The sequence below is a fragment of the Podarcis raffonei genome, chromosome 13 (assembly GCF_027172205.1).
Source record: "Podarcis raffonei isolate rPodRaf1 chromosome 13, rPodRaf1.pri, whole genome shotgun sequence".
In the NCBI taxonomy this organism is placed as follows: Eukaryota; Metazoa; Chordata; class Lepidosauria; order Squamata; family Lacertidae; genus Podarcis; species Podarcis raffonei.
Genome location: NC_070614.1, coordinates 29,926,699 through 29,942,422, shown reverse-complemented (window position 1 = coordinate 29,942,422; position 15,724 = coordinate 29,926,699). Strand labels below are relative to the sequence as shown.

At 40.3% G+C, this 15,724-nt stretch overlaps 2 protein-coding genes across 2 annotated transcripts; both read right to left on the bottom strand.

Moving 5' to 3' along the window:
• Positions 1-14: 14 nt before the first annotated feature.
• On the bottom strand, positions 15-6,434 carry LOC128400377 (vomeronasal type-2 receptor 26-like). Its single transcript, XM_053362558.1, has 4 exons — positions 5,640-6,434; positions 4,267-4,494; positions 2,438-2,564; positions 15-1,122 (listed from the first exon to the last, which is right to left on the bottom strand). The coding sequence occupies exons 1-4, from the start codon at positions 6,432-6,434 to the stop codon at positions 215-217; spliced, it is 2,058 nt and encodes a 685-aa protein (XP_053218533.1). The 3' UTR covers positions 15-214.
• A 4,535-nt stretch (positions 6,435-10,969) lies between these two features.
• LOC128400376 (olfactory receptor 10C1-like) lies at positions 10,970-11,929 on the bottom strand. The gene has a single exon (XM_053362556.1). It carries the CDS (start codon positions 11,900-11,902, stop codon positions 10,970-10,972), a length of 933 nt encoding a protein of 310 aa, XP_053218531.1. The 5' UTR covers positions 11,903-11,929.
• Between the last annotated feature and the right edge of the window lie 3,795 nt (positions 11,930-15,724).

Sequence of the window (15,724 nt, the reverse complement as noted above, 5' to 3'; positions counted from 1 at the left end):
GCTAGGGAGGCTTGGGCAGCTTGGGCAGCTTGGGCTTGGACTTGGAGCTTGGGCTTGGAGCTGTTCTGCATGCTGCAACCACTGCCAGCCTGAGCTGGGGGAAGAGGTGCACAGGTGGAGCAACAGCCCTGTGCATCCGCACACCTCTTTCCCTGGCTCATGATAGCAGTGGCTCAGGCTGTTCTCCTTTTTTGCTCTTCAAGATATGGCAAGCCTAATGAAATTCTTTTTTCTTAAAGAATTGGTCCCTAGTGTTCATTTCTGGCTTCAAAATAATGATGTACATTTTAGGAACAAATATGCATCCCAGCAACCCGGCACTCGAGGCCAGAATGGAGAAGATCTCCACAGCCACCATGTATTTGCCTTTGGTACTCAGATAGGCTGGAAAGAAAGATATCCAGACACTGCAGAAGACCAACATGCTAAAGGTGATAAACTTAGCTTCATTGAAACTGTCAGGCAGTTTCCTGGCTAGGAAGGCCACTGTGAAGCTGACACTGGCCTGAAAGCCCATGTAGCCCAGGACCGTGTAAAACATGGCATCTGAGCCTTCATTACATTGCAACACAATCTCCTCAGGCTGTGTGATCATATCAAGGTCTGGGAATGGAGGAGAAGTGAATAGCCAGACAGAACAGATGCCAACTTGAACAAGAGAGCCAAAAAGGATAAAATAGTTGGATAGTCTTTTGCCCACCCATTTCCTCATCTTGCTTCCAGGCCTTGTGGCCATAAATGCCACAACCACAATGATGGTCTTAGCCAGGACACAGGAAAGGGCAAGAGAGAATATGTTTCCAAATGCTGCTTGTCGAAGAAGGCAGGTCACCTTGCTGGGTCGTCCAATGAACAGCAAGGAGCAAAGGAAGCAGAGCAAAAGGGAGATTAGCAGAAGGTAGGTAAGGTCCCGATTGTTGGCTTTGACAATGGGGGTATTCTGGTGTTTGATGAAGGTTCCAAGCACCAGGGCTGTGAACAGCGCAAAAGAGACTGCCACAGAAGCCAAATTGACTCCCAAAATGTCATCATAGACTAGACAAGTTATGACTTTAGAGAGACATCTGTTTTTATTGTTGTTTGGATGTTCATCTTCTGGACATTTTTCACACTTATCTGCATCTGTAAGAAATAAATATACCGTCTGAATAACAGGTACATACCTCTTTTAAATGTCTTATGTAATATGGCCAACCTGCTCCATGTGATTGCATGCTTTCTATTTTTTGGTGCCTCCTTGGTCTGAAAGCAACCCAAACCAAAACAGAGTGCTTTCAGATGAGTAAAACACTTTTCAAGGATGGTGGAATTCATGCAGGTAGGGGGAGCCTGTTGCCTTCCGGGTTTTCTTAATTGAATTACAGCATTTACCATACAGTTACTGCTGATGGGAGTTGCAGTCCAATAACATATAGAGAGCCATCCCTGGATTAATGGATCAAAGCCAGCACAGAGCTGTTGTAGAAGTGTCACAGCTGAATAGGGTTGCCATATTAAAAAAAGCAAAAACCCAGACACATTTGTAGGTTGGCCGTGGTGTGAGGCAGGAAGTTGGGTGAATGGGTGGGCAGGGGGAGACTCGTGGCAGCGGGGTGAGTGAGCAAGTGATCGGCAGTGGTGGGGTGAGTAGGCAATCAGTGACCTGCTTGTACGGGACATAACCCACAAGGTGACCTGGAGGGCTGAGTGCACTCCAAGCGTGCATGCAACAGACTGCCGCCCACCCCCACCCCCCGAGCCCTGCTCACTCCCGTGCACCTACCTGGTGCCCCTGCCCTCCCTCTCCAAGTTTCACACCTGCACCCAATCCTCCTTCCTTGGCAGTGCTGGCAGCTATGGCGCTGTTGGCTGGTGCATTTATTTTAATAGATAAATAGGTAAAGAGATAACTAAACAGATTCAAACCTGGACATTTTGGGTAAAATGATAAAACACATGATAAAACATGAGTGTGCTTTACTGTCAATCTGACACTAAACTGTTTTGAAGTGCAGGGTAATTATTTTTTCCCCCAATGGCAATTTCCTATAGGATGAAAATGCACAAAATAATTTGTAGTCCCTTAAATTCCAAATCTTGTTCCTGCCACTCGATTAAATGTTTATTTTAACTAACCTTGTACCAGTAAAATAAAATCCATGCATTTGTTTTCTGGAATTCATAACTCACATTCATCCCATCATGAAACCCTAAGTGCAGCTGGTCACCAATCCAGCTGCAAACCAAACCCAGTTTTGCTGAGCTTCAGCAATATGTTGGCCTGAAATGCTTTCAGATCAAACTCTGGGGCACTATCTGGTTTTCCTGTGGGTTACAGATAGCACCTTGAGTATTAAATGAGAAGATGAAATAATGGCGAATGGCATGACTATTTGAAAAGAATACTAGATGCAGTTTCTTTCAGAAATTAGAATGTAGAGATTTTTGAATCACGTACCTAGTTGGTTTGAAATTGTCCTGTCTGCACATTTGAAACAATCATAGCAACAAGATTGTTCTCCTTCACGGATTTTTCTGTGATATCCAAGATGGCATCTTTCACTGCACAAAGAATGCGGTACTGTCTAACAAAAAATACAAGGGAATGCAGTTTAAATAAATATAATTGGATTTTGATTCAATGGTTTAAACTTTGTTTATCCACCCACCCCATAAAAGCCCTGGCATATACAGTGGTACCTCGGGTTAAGAACTTAATTCGTTCTGGAGGTCTGTTCTTAACCTGAAACTGTTCTTAACCTGAAGCACCACTTTAGCTAATGGGGCCTCCTGCTGCTGCGCTGCTGCTGCACAATTTCAGTTCTGATCCTGAAGCAAAGTTCTTAACCCAAGGTTAGAGGAGTCTGTAACCTGAAGCGTATGTAACCTGAAGCATATGTAACCTGAGGTACCACTGTATAGAAATAAAATTTCCTATTCACATCATTCACTTTGCCTTTAATGTATCTCAAGACTCTTTGTTGGTTTTGCTGCAAGAGACTAAAAGGGCTATCCCTCTAGAAATCCGTTAACTTTGGAGGGGAACATGCAGGGAAAGCCATTGATCTATAAATACCAGTTGATGGCTGAGACATACATGTCTATTGTGTGTTATGTAAAGAAATGTGTAAATACATACAGTATATTTCTGCAGCAGTGAATGATAAAATAGAACACAGACTTGTAAAAAATATACCAATTCCAGCGTAGCAGAAAATGATAGGTGTCAATGAATGTTGTAATGTATTAAAGCATGTCAATATTTTTTATAGGAGGGTGGACAACAAGTGCAATAAGGCCCCAGGAATCACATTCAGCCCTCCGATCTGAGGTTTCCACTGCCTGTTATAACAGAATTAACATTGTGTATTCTCTCTATAATTTCTTTCTTTCTATATAAGAAAAATAAAAAAATGATAATAACATTGTCACTGACATTAACAATGGGGGAAATACTCCATCAATCCAAATTCAAAAGTATCGATTCATGTAGGCAGTCCAAATGTCCAAATAGGTAACTAAGTAGGACTGGTAATGATAAACACTGTGTTCAAATATCTCAAATTCCAAAGGGCAACAGAGGGAGAGTTAGTCAACACTTTAGCATTTCTTCTTGTTAAAAAGGGGTGGGAAACTCACATGCCACATCTTTAAAGGTAAGCTGACACTCATCTGAAAGTTGCCACATACATTCTGAAGTCAGTGCTATCAAATTTTTCAGATGGAATGTAATCACACCTTCCCTATTTAATATAGCTATTAAACACTTCTTCTGTTCATTACGTTGGCTAGCTTCTACTGCTTTACCCGAAAACCAGGGAACATTTTTAGTTATTCCAGACAACCCAATATATTAAATGGTGAAGCAATGACTGTGGGAAAGGTTTCTATATATTTTTTTCCACCATCAGCAGACACTGAACCCTGAAGTGGGTTGTAGCCTCTGTTTAGTTGTACACTTCACAGGTTTTCCAACAAAAGTGCTCTAACCCTTCCTGTTACATGATTACACAGACGTCAAAATATCAGGGAACCACTTAGGATGCTAAAGATGATTGCATCAGCTTTCCTAATTTCAGAAGTTGAACAAAGGTTTAACCAAATTGCCAAAATATATGATAGGAAAATCTCCAAGAACTCATAGAAAACCTTCCAGATCCTTGGGTAGATCATACAACAATTTCCCCCTCAAAGGAACATGTACACAAAACGTGCCGCAATCTTTAAAACATAGATGATTGGAAAAGAAAATGCAAATCTGAAGGTATTACACACTGGAGTACCTACCAGGTTGAATTTGTTGGGCCATATAATATCATGTTCCTTCATGTAAACTTTTTGATCCGAGGAAGCATGAGAAACTACTGTTCCAACTTTTACTTTGGTGAAAGAATTGTTGGGGAAAGTAACCATGTTAAGAATATCATATCCAAGGGATGATTCCAAGTTTTCATTGAAATATATTTCATCTCCAGCACTGTTGTTAAAACGGATTTTTCTCAAAAAAGTGTGAAGCTAGATGAAAATGCAGAACTTCAGAATTTACCAAATAGAGAAAATGTTTGCAAGCATGTTCCTGGCAAGGCAATGCATAAATTTCAGTGCTTACAATAATTAAGTTGTCATGGCGAAATGCATGTTTGATGACAGGGGGGAATGGTCTAACTATTACTGAGTTGTAATCTTCCCTAAATTGCAAAGATGACACAATTTTTCAATGCTGCTTTTTAATTGTGTATTCATAAATCAATTAATTAAAAAAACACACACCCTAGAATGAGTGCAACATTTTTCCTTGGGTGTTGAATAAATCTACTCTACTAGCATTTTCCAGGTGAAACCTAGTATTCTTCCTCACTAGTTCTCCACACCATTGACTCTTGCTTCTAGGAAATAAAATGAAAATAGAGACCCAGAGCTTTGCAAAACACAAGGAGGGAAGAGGGAGAAGGAGCAGAATAATAAAAAGAGATGACCAATGAAAGTACAATGGTACCTCGGGTTAAGTACTTAATTCGTTCCAAAGCTCCTTTCTTAACCTGAAACTGTTCTTAGCCTGAAGCACCACTTTAGCTAATGGGGCCTCCTGCTGCCACCGCGCTGCCGGAGCATGATTTCTGTTTTCATCCTGAAGCAAAGTTCTTAACCTGAAGCACTATTTCTGGATTAGTGGAGTCTGTAACCTGAAGTGTATGTAACCTGAAGCATATATAACCTGACGTACCACAGTAGGTCCTACTGAGTTCCACAGTTGTCTCAATTGTGTAATAGTTATGTATACTGAATTTTTAAATGAATCGTGAGACATGAACCTTTTAGCTTATCAGCACTTACCTTTCCTCTGTCCTGTCCAGGCACAGTCTGCACTTTACAGGCAGAACTGAAGTATCACATAAAAATTTTCCCACACATATCACAAGGTTCTAAGTTAATAATGAATAATACCTTATGCAGAACTGTATGATCTCTATTTGGTTATTTTTAACAAAAAAGAGCATCGGTAAAATACATGGAAGGCTTCATAAGGTATACAGGGCAGCCTACACAACATAACATGAGTACACAATTGAGTGTCTAATTTTTTAGCCCATCTGTAAAATGCAAAGACAAGATCCAGCACATCTTTTCGAATAACTTGAGGTTATCTCATCTAACATTACCTCCCATTGTTCCATTCTCCAAAGGTCCAATCTGAGTGCTTCTCCCATCAACACCCTTCTAGAAGAGTACACGACATGTAAAGAATGTGCCATAGCATAGATGGCATTATAGATAGCATAGCTCTCACCAGACATACTCATTTCAAATATAGTATTTGGAAGATGCTCCAGCATTTCCTCCCCAGAACAGAGATTGATATTTGCTTCAGTCGCAAATGAATTTGAAATTGAACACTGAAACATAGCATACCAGAATTGTTGGATAAAAAGGTCATTTTGGTGCTGGTAAGGATTGAAGTTCTGGAGAAAGCTCCAGAATCCTGGTACATCCTTGCTGTGGATTGCCATGGACAAGGAACCATGGAAGATTTTGAAATCCCACTCTTTTAGCAAAAAGGCTGAGGTCAAGTCCCACTGAGCTGGAATGATCCAAACTTTCTCTAAGGGTGTCTTCTTGAATGGTTGATGTAGATATAATGTTAACTGAAAAACCTTCATGGCGTAAGTGTCTCCATATGCAATGATCACATTGGCTGTGGTCACACTAAGGGCAAACAAATCCTCTTCTTTATAATGAAACTTATATCCATATTCATCCACTCCACTGAAGGCAACACGTGGTGCCTTTTCTGCGAAAGCAATGCAGATGGAATTCCTACTGAACACTGATTTCAAGCGTAGCTCAAACTCAGCCCCATTGTCATCATCGGATACAATGAGTCCAACCCATGTCCATCCAAAATACTGTATCAAGTGCACTATTCCTTCGTCCTGAGAGACTTCATTTGAAACCATTTGGTAGAAAAAAGGGAATTGAGGTTTATCCTTTAGTGCTGGGTGAACTGAACTATAACTGAGCTATGTAAGAAAGAACATAATGGTTTTTTTCATTTTTATTTTTTGCAGTTCTGAAAAGAGCTTAACCACACACAAAACTAGTCCCAGTAAAACAGTTCTTTCTTAGTATAAGTTTGAAATTTTCACAGTAAAATATTCTTCTGAAAAAGTAGATAAGAAGGACCTGCCAGACTCCTTTTTAACTTTCTCTTCTTATCTTTCTACTGCTCTGCTAATCTTCCTTTTTAGTATGAATGGGGAGACATTAAGTTAAGAGATAAGAGCAAACATGGAAAAATGGAGGCCAATGACTCATCTCCTCCAGCAATCTCTGCTGTGATGCCTTCTGAATTATCAGTAGGGTATGGTGGAATTTAAAAATTGCTACTTTTCACATGAAGATTATAATTTCTATCCAAATTTTTATTTCAAAGCCACTCTAACGTGAAGCAGCTCCTTCATCATATTTGAATTATTATCTCTCTTCATTCGCTATGTTAAAAACTTCTCAAGGAAAAAAAATATAAATATTGACCAATTCTAAAGTAACAGAAAATGTCTATTTCCCCCTCATTATGAGGACATGCAGATGAAGAATGAATGGCTCAATGAATATTGTTTTCCAGCTGAAAGCCTTCAGACAGTGTTTGTCACCGCCATATCTCAAATTTTAAATAAAAGAGGGTTGGGACTGAAAATACAAATTTTCAAAAGGAAGAATAGAATGATGGTGATGGTCTGGTAGCACCATCAGTTGCAATATCAAGTTAATATTCTTGACATTGGTGGACGTATCTACACCTGAAACAACATTGCTTCTCAGGATTACATTCCTGGTTGACCTAAGGAGTGTTTTTGCAGTCCCCTAGGAAGAGATGGGAAGAAGGATCTGCATGGAACACCATGTGGAACAGAAAGATTGTTTCCCTCTGCAGGTTCTGTTTATGCTTGGAATTAATCAAGTCCCCATAGTTCAACCCAGCTACTGTGCCCTTACGTTTATTTCCCCAGCCTAAAAAGGGTTTCTCTGCTTTCTTTATAGCAGGGAGGCTCATTCATTTCATATCACAGAAATAGTGGCAGAAAAAAGCTTCAGGTGTTTTCACCTGCATAAAGTTGCTGTTAGACAGCATCAGCACCAGTGTGTGCATATGAAATAACAGAAAATGGCTATTTCCCCCTCAATCTGAGGACATGCAGAACTCAACTGGGAACTCAGCTTGTCTATGCTGAAGAAACAAGTAAATCAAATGTTCGGTATACAATGTAACTTTTAAAGTCTGTCAGAATTTGATAGACCCACCCACTCCACAAAAAGAAAGGAGAAAGGGGAAAACAAAAAAAGGCCAAGAAGAAAAAGCAGCACTGAAACTTTCAGGTCTAGATAGCAGCACATGGTGTTTGTATTGATCTTCAACCCTTACACAGATTCAATGAGAGTTCCCCCCCGCTTTCCATGGACGAATATGATTTAATGTCCCCTACACACATTCCCACCTGGGGAATCTTATAAAGGCCTAAGATGTTGGCTATCTGCATGGAAGTGTCAGATGTTAGCCCTCCAACAATTGCTGAAATCTGGGGTTTCTTCCCACACTTGAAATTAGGGAAACTTTCTTTTTGTGAAGACAAAAGGCTCAGGATGGTATCATAGCTCATCATTTGAAGGTTGAAATTGTCATAGATGTGGAACCCCAAGGTAACATTGGGTAAGAGTTTTGGGTTCTTGTTGATCTCATCAATAGCAAAAACAATAGCAAACACATGTTGGAAGCGCTTCAGCAGGGGCCTAAAAGGAAATAATTTCAGGATTATTTGTTCATTGTTATAGCTTTTGAAATCCAGGAGAAATCAGAAAAACAGTACAGTTAAACAAAAATCGAACATCAGTTGGCTTAACTTTCTATTGGCTTAAATCTTGCCAGCTAGAAGAGAATGGTTTTCAGTTACTTTGCCTGAAAGCATTTTTTAAAAAAACCTAACACACAGGACTCAGCTACATTAGTTTTAAAAAATCATTTTAAATGTGTTATACCACTGTGACACCATACGGTGTAGAGTTTGGCCTTTCGGCAATGTGATTTCCCATTATAAGGTTCAAAACGTGTTTTCCAGAAATGGTTTTTTGATGTGTTGAGATTCAGCCTCAGTGTCAGGATTGAGGGTCTGAAGAACAGTTTCAGGGGAAATCATTGCTCAGCTACAGAGCAGTCATAAAGCCACTGTGCCTTTATATGCTGCCTTGGCTTCAACCAATTGAAGAGAACATGAATTTTAGTTCATGAAAACCTAGGCCAGAATAAATGTTAGTCTTGAAATGAACTAGGACTCTTCTGCTGCTGCTGCTGCTGCTGCTGCAACAAGCAAAGGTAAATATTCCTCTGGAAGTTATGAGATGAACATGAGTTGAAATGCAATTTGGATGCATAGACATCAGTCACTTTGCATTGTGTACATTTATCACAATGTGCCTGCACTCTTCCACACTGGTTAGCATGAACTATCCAATCTCAGGGCAGGGTAGATTTAAGAAATTATTTCTCAACAGTTTATTATCCCTTAGATTTAGTTACTTGGCACTGTTACTGTGACAATCATGTCTGAATCCTTCCGATTGCTCCATAACCTAATAAAGTAGAGTTACTGTATCACATTTCCTTGCATGTTGTTGTTTAGTCGTTTAGTTGTGTCCGACTCTTTGTGACCCCATGGACCAGAGCACGCCAGGCACTCCTGTCTTCCACTGCATACCCTTAGGCAAAATCTCAAAGGACTCTTCTGTTGGTGTGGGAGTATGAGGAGATAAAAGTTACTCAATGCTGTTACTATGGCATCAAACTTGGAATTTACATATTTGCCCTACATTCAAATAAAGCACAGACTTACTGAAACACATTTTTCTTGAAACACATGGGTATAATCGTGAAGTTCTCATGTGAATGAACACTATCATGCAATGATAAAATTCCCCCAATGACATGCTTTTTAGGCTTATAATAATCAAAGTAGCAGTTGTTGTCTCCTCCATGGCTCCCCTTGAAGTTGTCACTGATAGCCTGTGGCAGCAACAGAAGGAGCAGAAGCAAGAACAGCATTTTGGATCCCAGCAGTTTAGTCAATGACTCAATCATTCATCCATTCATGTGTACAAACAGCTGAAACTACACTCCATGTTGTAGACCTGAGCATCTACAGATGTCATGGCCTTAATAACTATTATTTTCAATTGATATTCTGTCTATTATTTACAATTCAGAAGCTGCTTCGAGATATCCCTGGAGCTTTGAAATTAAGAAAACCTCAATCACCACATTTGCGATAATTATAAGGGAATTAATCATATTTTTAAAACCTTTTACTTTTGGAGGTCTCTGTGCTGCACAACAGTTTTATAATTTAAAAAATATAACCAGACATTTAATAAAGGCCATTTATAATTGTCTGTGGATTTCTAGCAGGTGTTTTCACTGTATTCTTTTTGGCACCTGCTAAAAATAATAATAATGCTTGATGGTTGGCCAGGGAAGCTGAGATTTAATTCCATATTTTCATCACAGACCACACTGTTACCAGACTGCAAAAGGCTGAAGGCAGTCTTGAGCACAAACTCTAAATTAATGTTAACATTATTTAAAATAAATAGGGAATAATGTCTCTATGGAAAATGTGATTATATTGAAATAAAGTGCAGAAGTAGAACAGCCACTGAAGTAGTGGTATATGTATGTTTTGGGGCGGAAGTGATGGCAATGATCAAGAACTCAGTGGTTCCAATTTATCCATCTCTCTTTATTAGCTCAGAACCTGTTAATTCACAACTGATGTTATCCAATAATAACAGTGAATGCATGGATACAAAATTAAACACATACTTTGTATAATGGAAAGTTCTATATAGGGTAAGAGATCAAAATTCAGAGAACTTCAAGAAAATCATTTTCAGTGAAATAGCTTCCTTGCATCTGGGAACATTCACACAGCTACATATGGAAAGTGATTCTATAAACAGCTTTTGGGGTTTTTATAGTAATTGAAATATTCTTAAAGTACCTTTAGTCCTCTACTTGTGAGTATTAGGTGGGGTTGGAGGAGAAACATTTTTTCTAAATTGCTAGTAAAATTGAAAAACTTTCAAAAGAATATTGCAATATTTATGTATTAGTCACATTTACACACCACTTTTCCTCTGAAAAATCTTAAATTAACTTACATATGGTTCAGAGATGGTCCTCCAGGAACATCTTCAGAGCCAGCTGTTCTTCACTTCAGAGCAAAATTGTGCTATATAGATTCAGATTATCTTCCAAGTCTATTGTCACCGTACTATTGATGTTGTACATATTTATGTTCCACGGTTAGTAATAAAAAGAAATAATATGATCATGCAATTAAATACTATAGAAATTACTGTTATGAACTTTATCACGAGCCTTTAATTTTTGCACAGGATGACAGTATCTCATAGAGAACTCTCTGCTTTTAAAACAAGGATATCAGTTGGACGGGATTAGTTTCAACACTGTCTTCCTGAGAGCTCCTTTCACTTCTTTGTTCCTCAGACTGTAGATAATTGGATTCAGTATGGGAGTAATAACAGAATAGAAGAGAGAGAGAAGCTTATCCACATTCAGAGAGTAGCTAGATTTGGGACGTATGTATATAAAAATGGCCGTCCCATAAAACAAGGAGACAACAACAAGGTGTGAGGAGCAGGTGGAGAAGGCCTTCTGGCGGCTCTGGGCTGATTGCATCCTCAAGATGGTAGAAATGATGTGGAAATAAGACATAAGGATCAGCATGAAAGGCATCAGGATTACAAATGCAGCAGCTACAATGATTTGGATTTCGTTCCAGTATGTGTCCCCACACACTAGTTTTAGCACTGGTTGGATTTCACAAAAGAAATGGTTGATGACCTTGGAGTCACAGAAGGGCAGGTGGAAAATGAAGGTGGTATGACCCACAGCCACCAGACAGCCACAAGCCCAAGAAAGGGCAGCGAAATGGACACATGCTCTCTTTCTCATAATTACCGAGTAGCGCAGTGGATTGCATATAGCGATGTAGCGATCATATGCCATGATGGCTAGCAGACAGCACTCAGTGGCACCAAAGAAGAGGAAAAAATACATTTGAGTGGCACATGCACGTAAAGATATGGTTTTGTCAAGAGCGACAATGTTCTCAAGCAACTTGGGGATTGTGACTGAAGTATAGCAGATCTCCAGGAAAGACAAGTTCCTGAGGAAGAAGTACATGGGAGTGTGGAGGGCAGCGTCAACACTAATGATGACAATGATGATGACGTTGCCAAATACAGTGACAAGGTAGATGCACAGGAACACTATGAAGAAAAGGAGTTTGAAATCTGAAACATTAGAAAAACCCAGTAAAATAAAGGCATTCACGGAGGTGCTATTTTCCATTGTTTTTTCTTTGATATCTTTTGTCCATGCAGTAGACTTGGAAGAAAAGGAGGGGGGCATAAATGAGAAAAAATATGGAAATGGAATTATTTGCATTTTTCAAATGCTTCTAAAGATGCTAGGAAACTATAATTCACAATAAACAATATCTCACCTATGAATTTTGCTCTTTAACAGAAGTATCAGCACTGCACACAGGGCATTTTATCAACTACTTTTCAACTCTTGAGGCCAAGTCCTTTGTGTATTTCATTAGTTGGCCTAGTTTTCCTGCTAATTATATTGCTGCCAAATCAGTGGTTTGTTTTATTTAGTTATTTAAAAGAGAGAACTACAATTAATAGATTGTTCCAATTAAATCTGCTTTGAGGATTCTGTTTGGCCATTATTCGTTATCTAAGGGGACTCTGCCTGCTTTAGTTCACTTGCCAAAAACCCCCACCAAAACATTCTACTTGCTGAAATCTCTGCCCAAGTAAAAATATTGCCCCAGCTTCTCCATTCTATTCTGTAACTCAGTTTTGCACTTGTATTTTTTTAGCTTCACCTCGCCCCTCTCATTTTCTACAACCTGCCACATGCCACGTCCATGTAAACCACCTTGCACTTTCCTCCTCCCACACATTGCAACTACTTAGCATACTTTACCACTTGCATCCCATTATGATGCCGACATCCCCTCAAATTCTGCAGCCCTTTTTGTACCCCTGATTTAATCTACAACCCTGTTCCCATGTATCTTACTCCCTTCTTCTTCTTCTTTTGGAACCCTCATTATCACCTTCAACCTCTTTTACTCCTTCCTCCTTTTTTTACTCCAAAAATCCTAAATGGGGTTAGGATTGCAGCCTCACCCTGCAATTCTGTATTGAAATGTTTGTTTATGTTGGTTATTAATCTGCTCTAATACTATAATATTGTTAGACACCTTTGATTTTCCTCAGAAAGGAAAAGAGTTCATAATAAATGAATTTATTAAATTAATGGTGGTGTATTCGGAGTAAACCCACGGAAATTAATGAACATGTTATTCTTGTCTATTAACTATAGGGATCCACTCTGAATACCACTCTATTTGTTTCAGTTTTCAGCAAAAGCAGTCCCTGTTCCTGGAATTAAAGGGGCCTGCCTTCACAGGCACTTTTCTCATAAGGTAGATGACCAAGGAAGATGCAATTATTTAATTGTCACCTTCCGTATCTTCTCCATCTCTGCAGTGTAGTTTTAGGCTAATAAAAAATATTGTAGATGTGAGTAGAGATAGTATTTGAACATTGAATGTCTCCCTCCACAGTACCAAATATTCCCTATTGGATCCAGTCAGAGATTCCATTTAATGAGATAAATATTTAGTTAATTTAGCCAATAAGCAGATAGTCAGGAAGTATGGCACTGAAAATGAAATGAAATACATGTTGGTGCTTTCACAGTTTATTATTCTCAGAAAGGAACATAGGGTGTCCTGGACATTATGCAACTTAGCACATACAATATATAGTCCACTTTTGGGCTATGTCTTGCTGACTTGTTGCTCATTGCTGGTATCTTTTCAAAATAATTTTCTCTGTGGTTTGGTGAAATTATTTTTTCTTAAAGAATTGGTCCCTAGTGTTCATTTCTGGCTTCAAAATAATGATGTACATTTTAGGGACAAATATGCATCCCAGCAACCCAGCACCTGAGACCAGAATAGAAAAAATCTCCACAGCCACCATGTATTTGCCTTTGCTACTCAGATAGGCTGGAATGAAAGATATCCAGACACTGCAGAAGACCAACATGCTGAAGGTGATAAACTTGGCTTCATTGAAACTATCAGGCAGTTTCCTGGCTAGGAAGGCCACTGTGAAGCTGACACTGGCCTGAAAGCCTATGTAGCCCAGGACCGTGTAAAACATGGCGCCGGCGCCCTCATTACATTTTACAACAATCTCCTTAGGCTGTGTAGTCATATCAAGATCAGGGAAAGGTGGAGAGGTACCTAGCCAAATGGCACAGATACCAATTTGAATAAGAGAGCAATGAAAGATAATGTAGTTTGAGAGCCTCTTGCCCACCCATTTCCTCATCTTGCTTCCAGGCCTTGTTGCCATGAATGCCACCACCACAATGATGGTCTTAGCCAGGACACAGGAAAGTGCAAGAGAAAAGATGTTTCCAAATGCTGCTTGTCGAAGAAGGCAGGTCACCTTGCTGGGTCGTCCAATGAACAGCAAGGAGCAAAGGAAGCAGAGCAAAAGGGAGATTAGCAGAAGGTAGGTAAGGTCCCGGTTGTTGGCTTTGACAATGGGGGTATTCTGGTGTCTAATAAATATTCCAAGTACCAGGGCTGCAATAAGAGCGAGAGAAAGTGCAGCAGAAGTCAAACTGATGCCTAAAAATTCATTGTAGAGCAGGAAGCTTGTGGCTTTTGGAATACATTTGTTCTTATTTTTGTTGGGATATTCATGTTCCGGACATTTTTCACACTTACGTGCATCTGTAGGAAGCAATTAGACTTTCAGTGTAACAGGTTTGTATAACTTCCAGAGGCATCACATAGTTCCTATGGCTTAGTTCCTATTTTGTTTCTGGCTTCATCTGCAAACTAGGCAAACTTTTTTTTAAAAAATGACTGGTGATAGTTGGATACTCTTTGTGGAACAAGGATTTTGTTCAACTTAACAAGTAAAAGCTCTGCAGGACCTGGTACCTTTGTTGAAGTTCCTTCTGCCATATCAATTGCCCCAAGCCCTGCAGACTTTGGGAGGAAATAAACTTCTGTTGCTATTGTAGTGGTTATTAATAATAATAATAATAATAAATTTTATTTATATCCCGCCCTCCCCAGCCGAAGCTGGGCTCAGGGCGGCTAACAACAATAAAACAATACAAAAGTACAACACAAACAACACTCTAAAATCATTCATTATAAATTAATTAAATTCAAGCCACTGGCCACCATTGGGCCAGAGCTCCGCGAAGATTGCCGAGGGAGGCAGTCAGGCTGTGCCCTGGCCAAAGGCCTGGCGCAACAGCTCTGTCTTGCAGGCCCTGCGGAAAGATGTCAAGTCCCGCAGGGCCCTAGTCTCTTGTGACAGAGTGTTCCACCAGGTCGGAGCCACAGCCGAAAAAGCCCTGGCTCTAGTTGAGGCCAGCCTAACTTCTCTGTGGCCTGGGACCTTCAAGATGTTTTTATTTGAAGACCGTAAGTTTCTCTGTGGGGCATACCAGGAGAGGCGGTCCCGTAGGTACGAGGGTCCTAGGCCGTATAGGGCTTTAAAGGTTAAAACCAGCACCTTAAACCTGATCCTGTACTCCACCGGGAGCCAGTGCAGTTGATATAGCACCGGATGAATGTGATCTCGCAGCGAAGACCCCGTAAGGAGTCTCGCTGCAGCATTCTGCACCCGCTGGAGTTTCTGGGTCAGTCTTAAGGGCAGCCCCACGTAGAGCGAGTTACAATAATCCAGTCTGGAGGTGACCGTCGCGTGGATCACAGTGGCTAGGTCAGGGCGAGAGAGGTAAGGAGCCAACTGCTTAGCTTGGCGGAGATGGAAAAATGCCGCCTTTGTTATACCTGCAATCTGCGCCTCCATGGAAAGGGAAGTGTCGAAGATTACACCCAAACTCTTAACGGACGGTGCTGGCACTAACTGCGCCCCCGCAAGAGATGGGAGTTGCCCCCCCAATCCCATATCGTCCCGTCCCAGCCACAGGACCTCTGTCTTCGAAGGATTTAGCTTCAACCGGCTCCCACGTAACCATCCAGCCACAGCTTCCAGACATCTGGTCAGTGTGTCTGGGGCCGAGTCAGGATGGCCATCCATCAACAGATAGAGT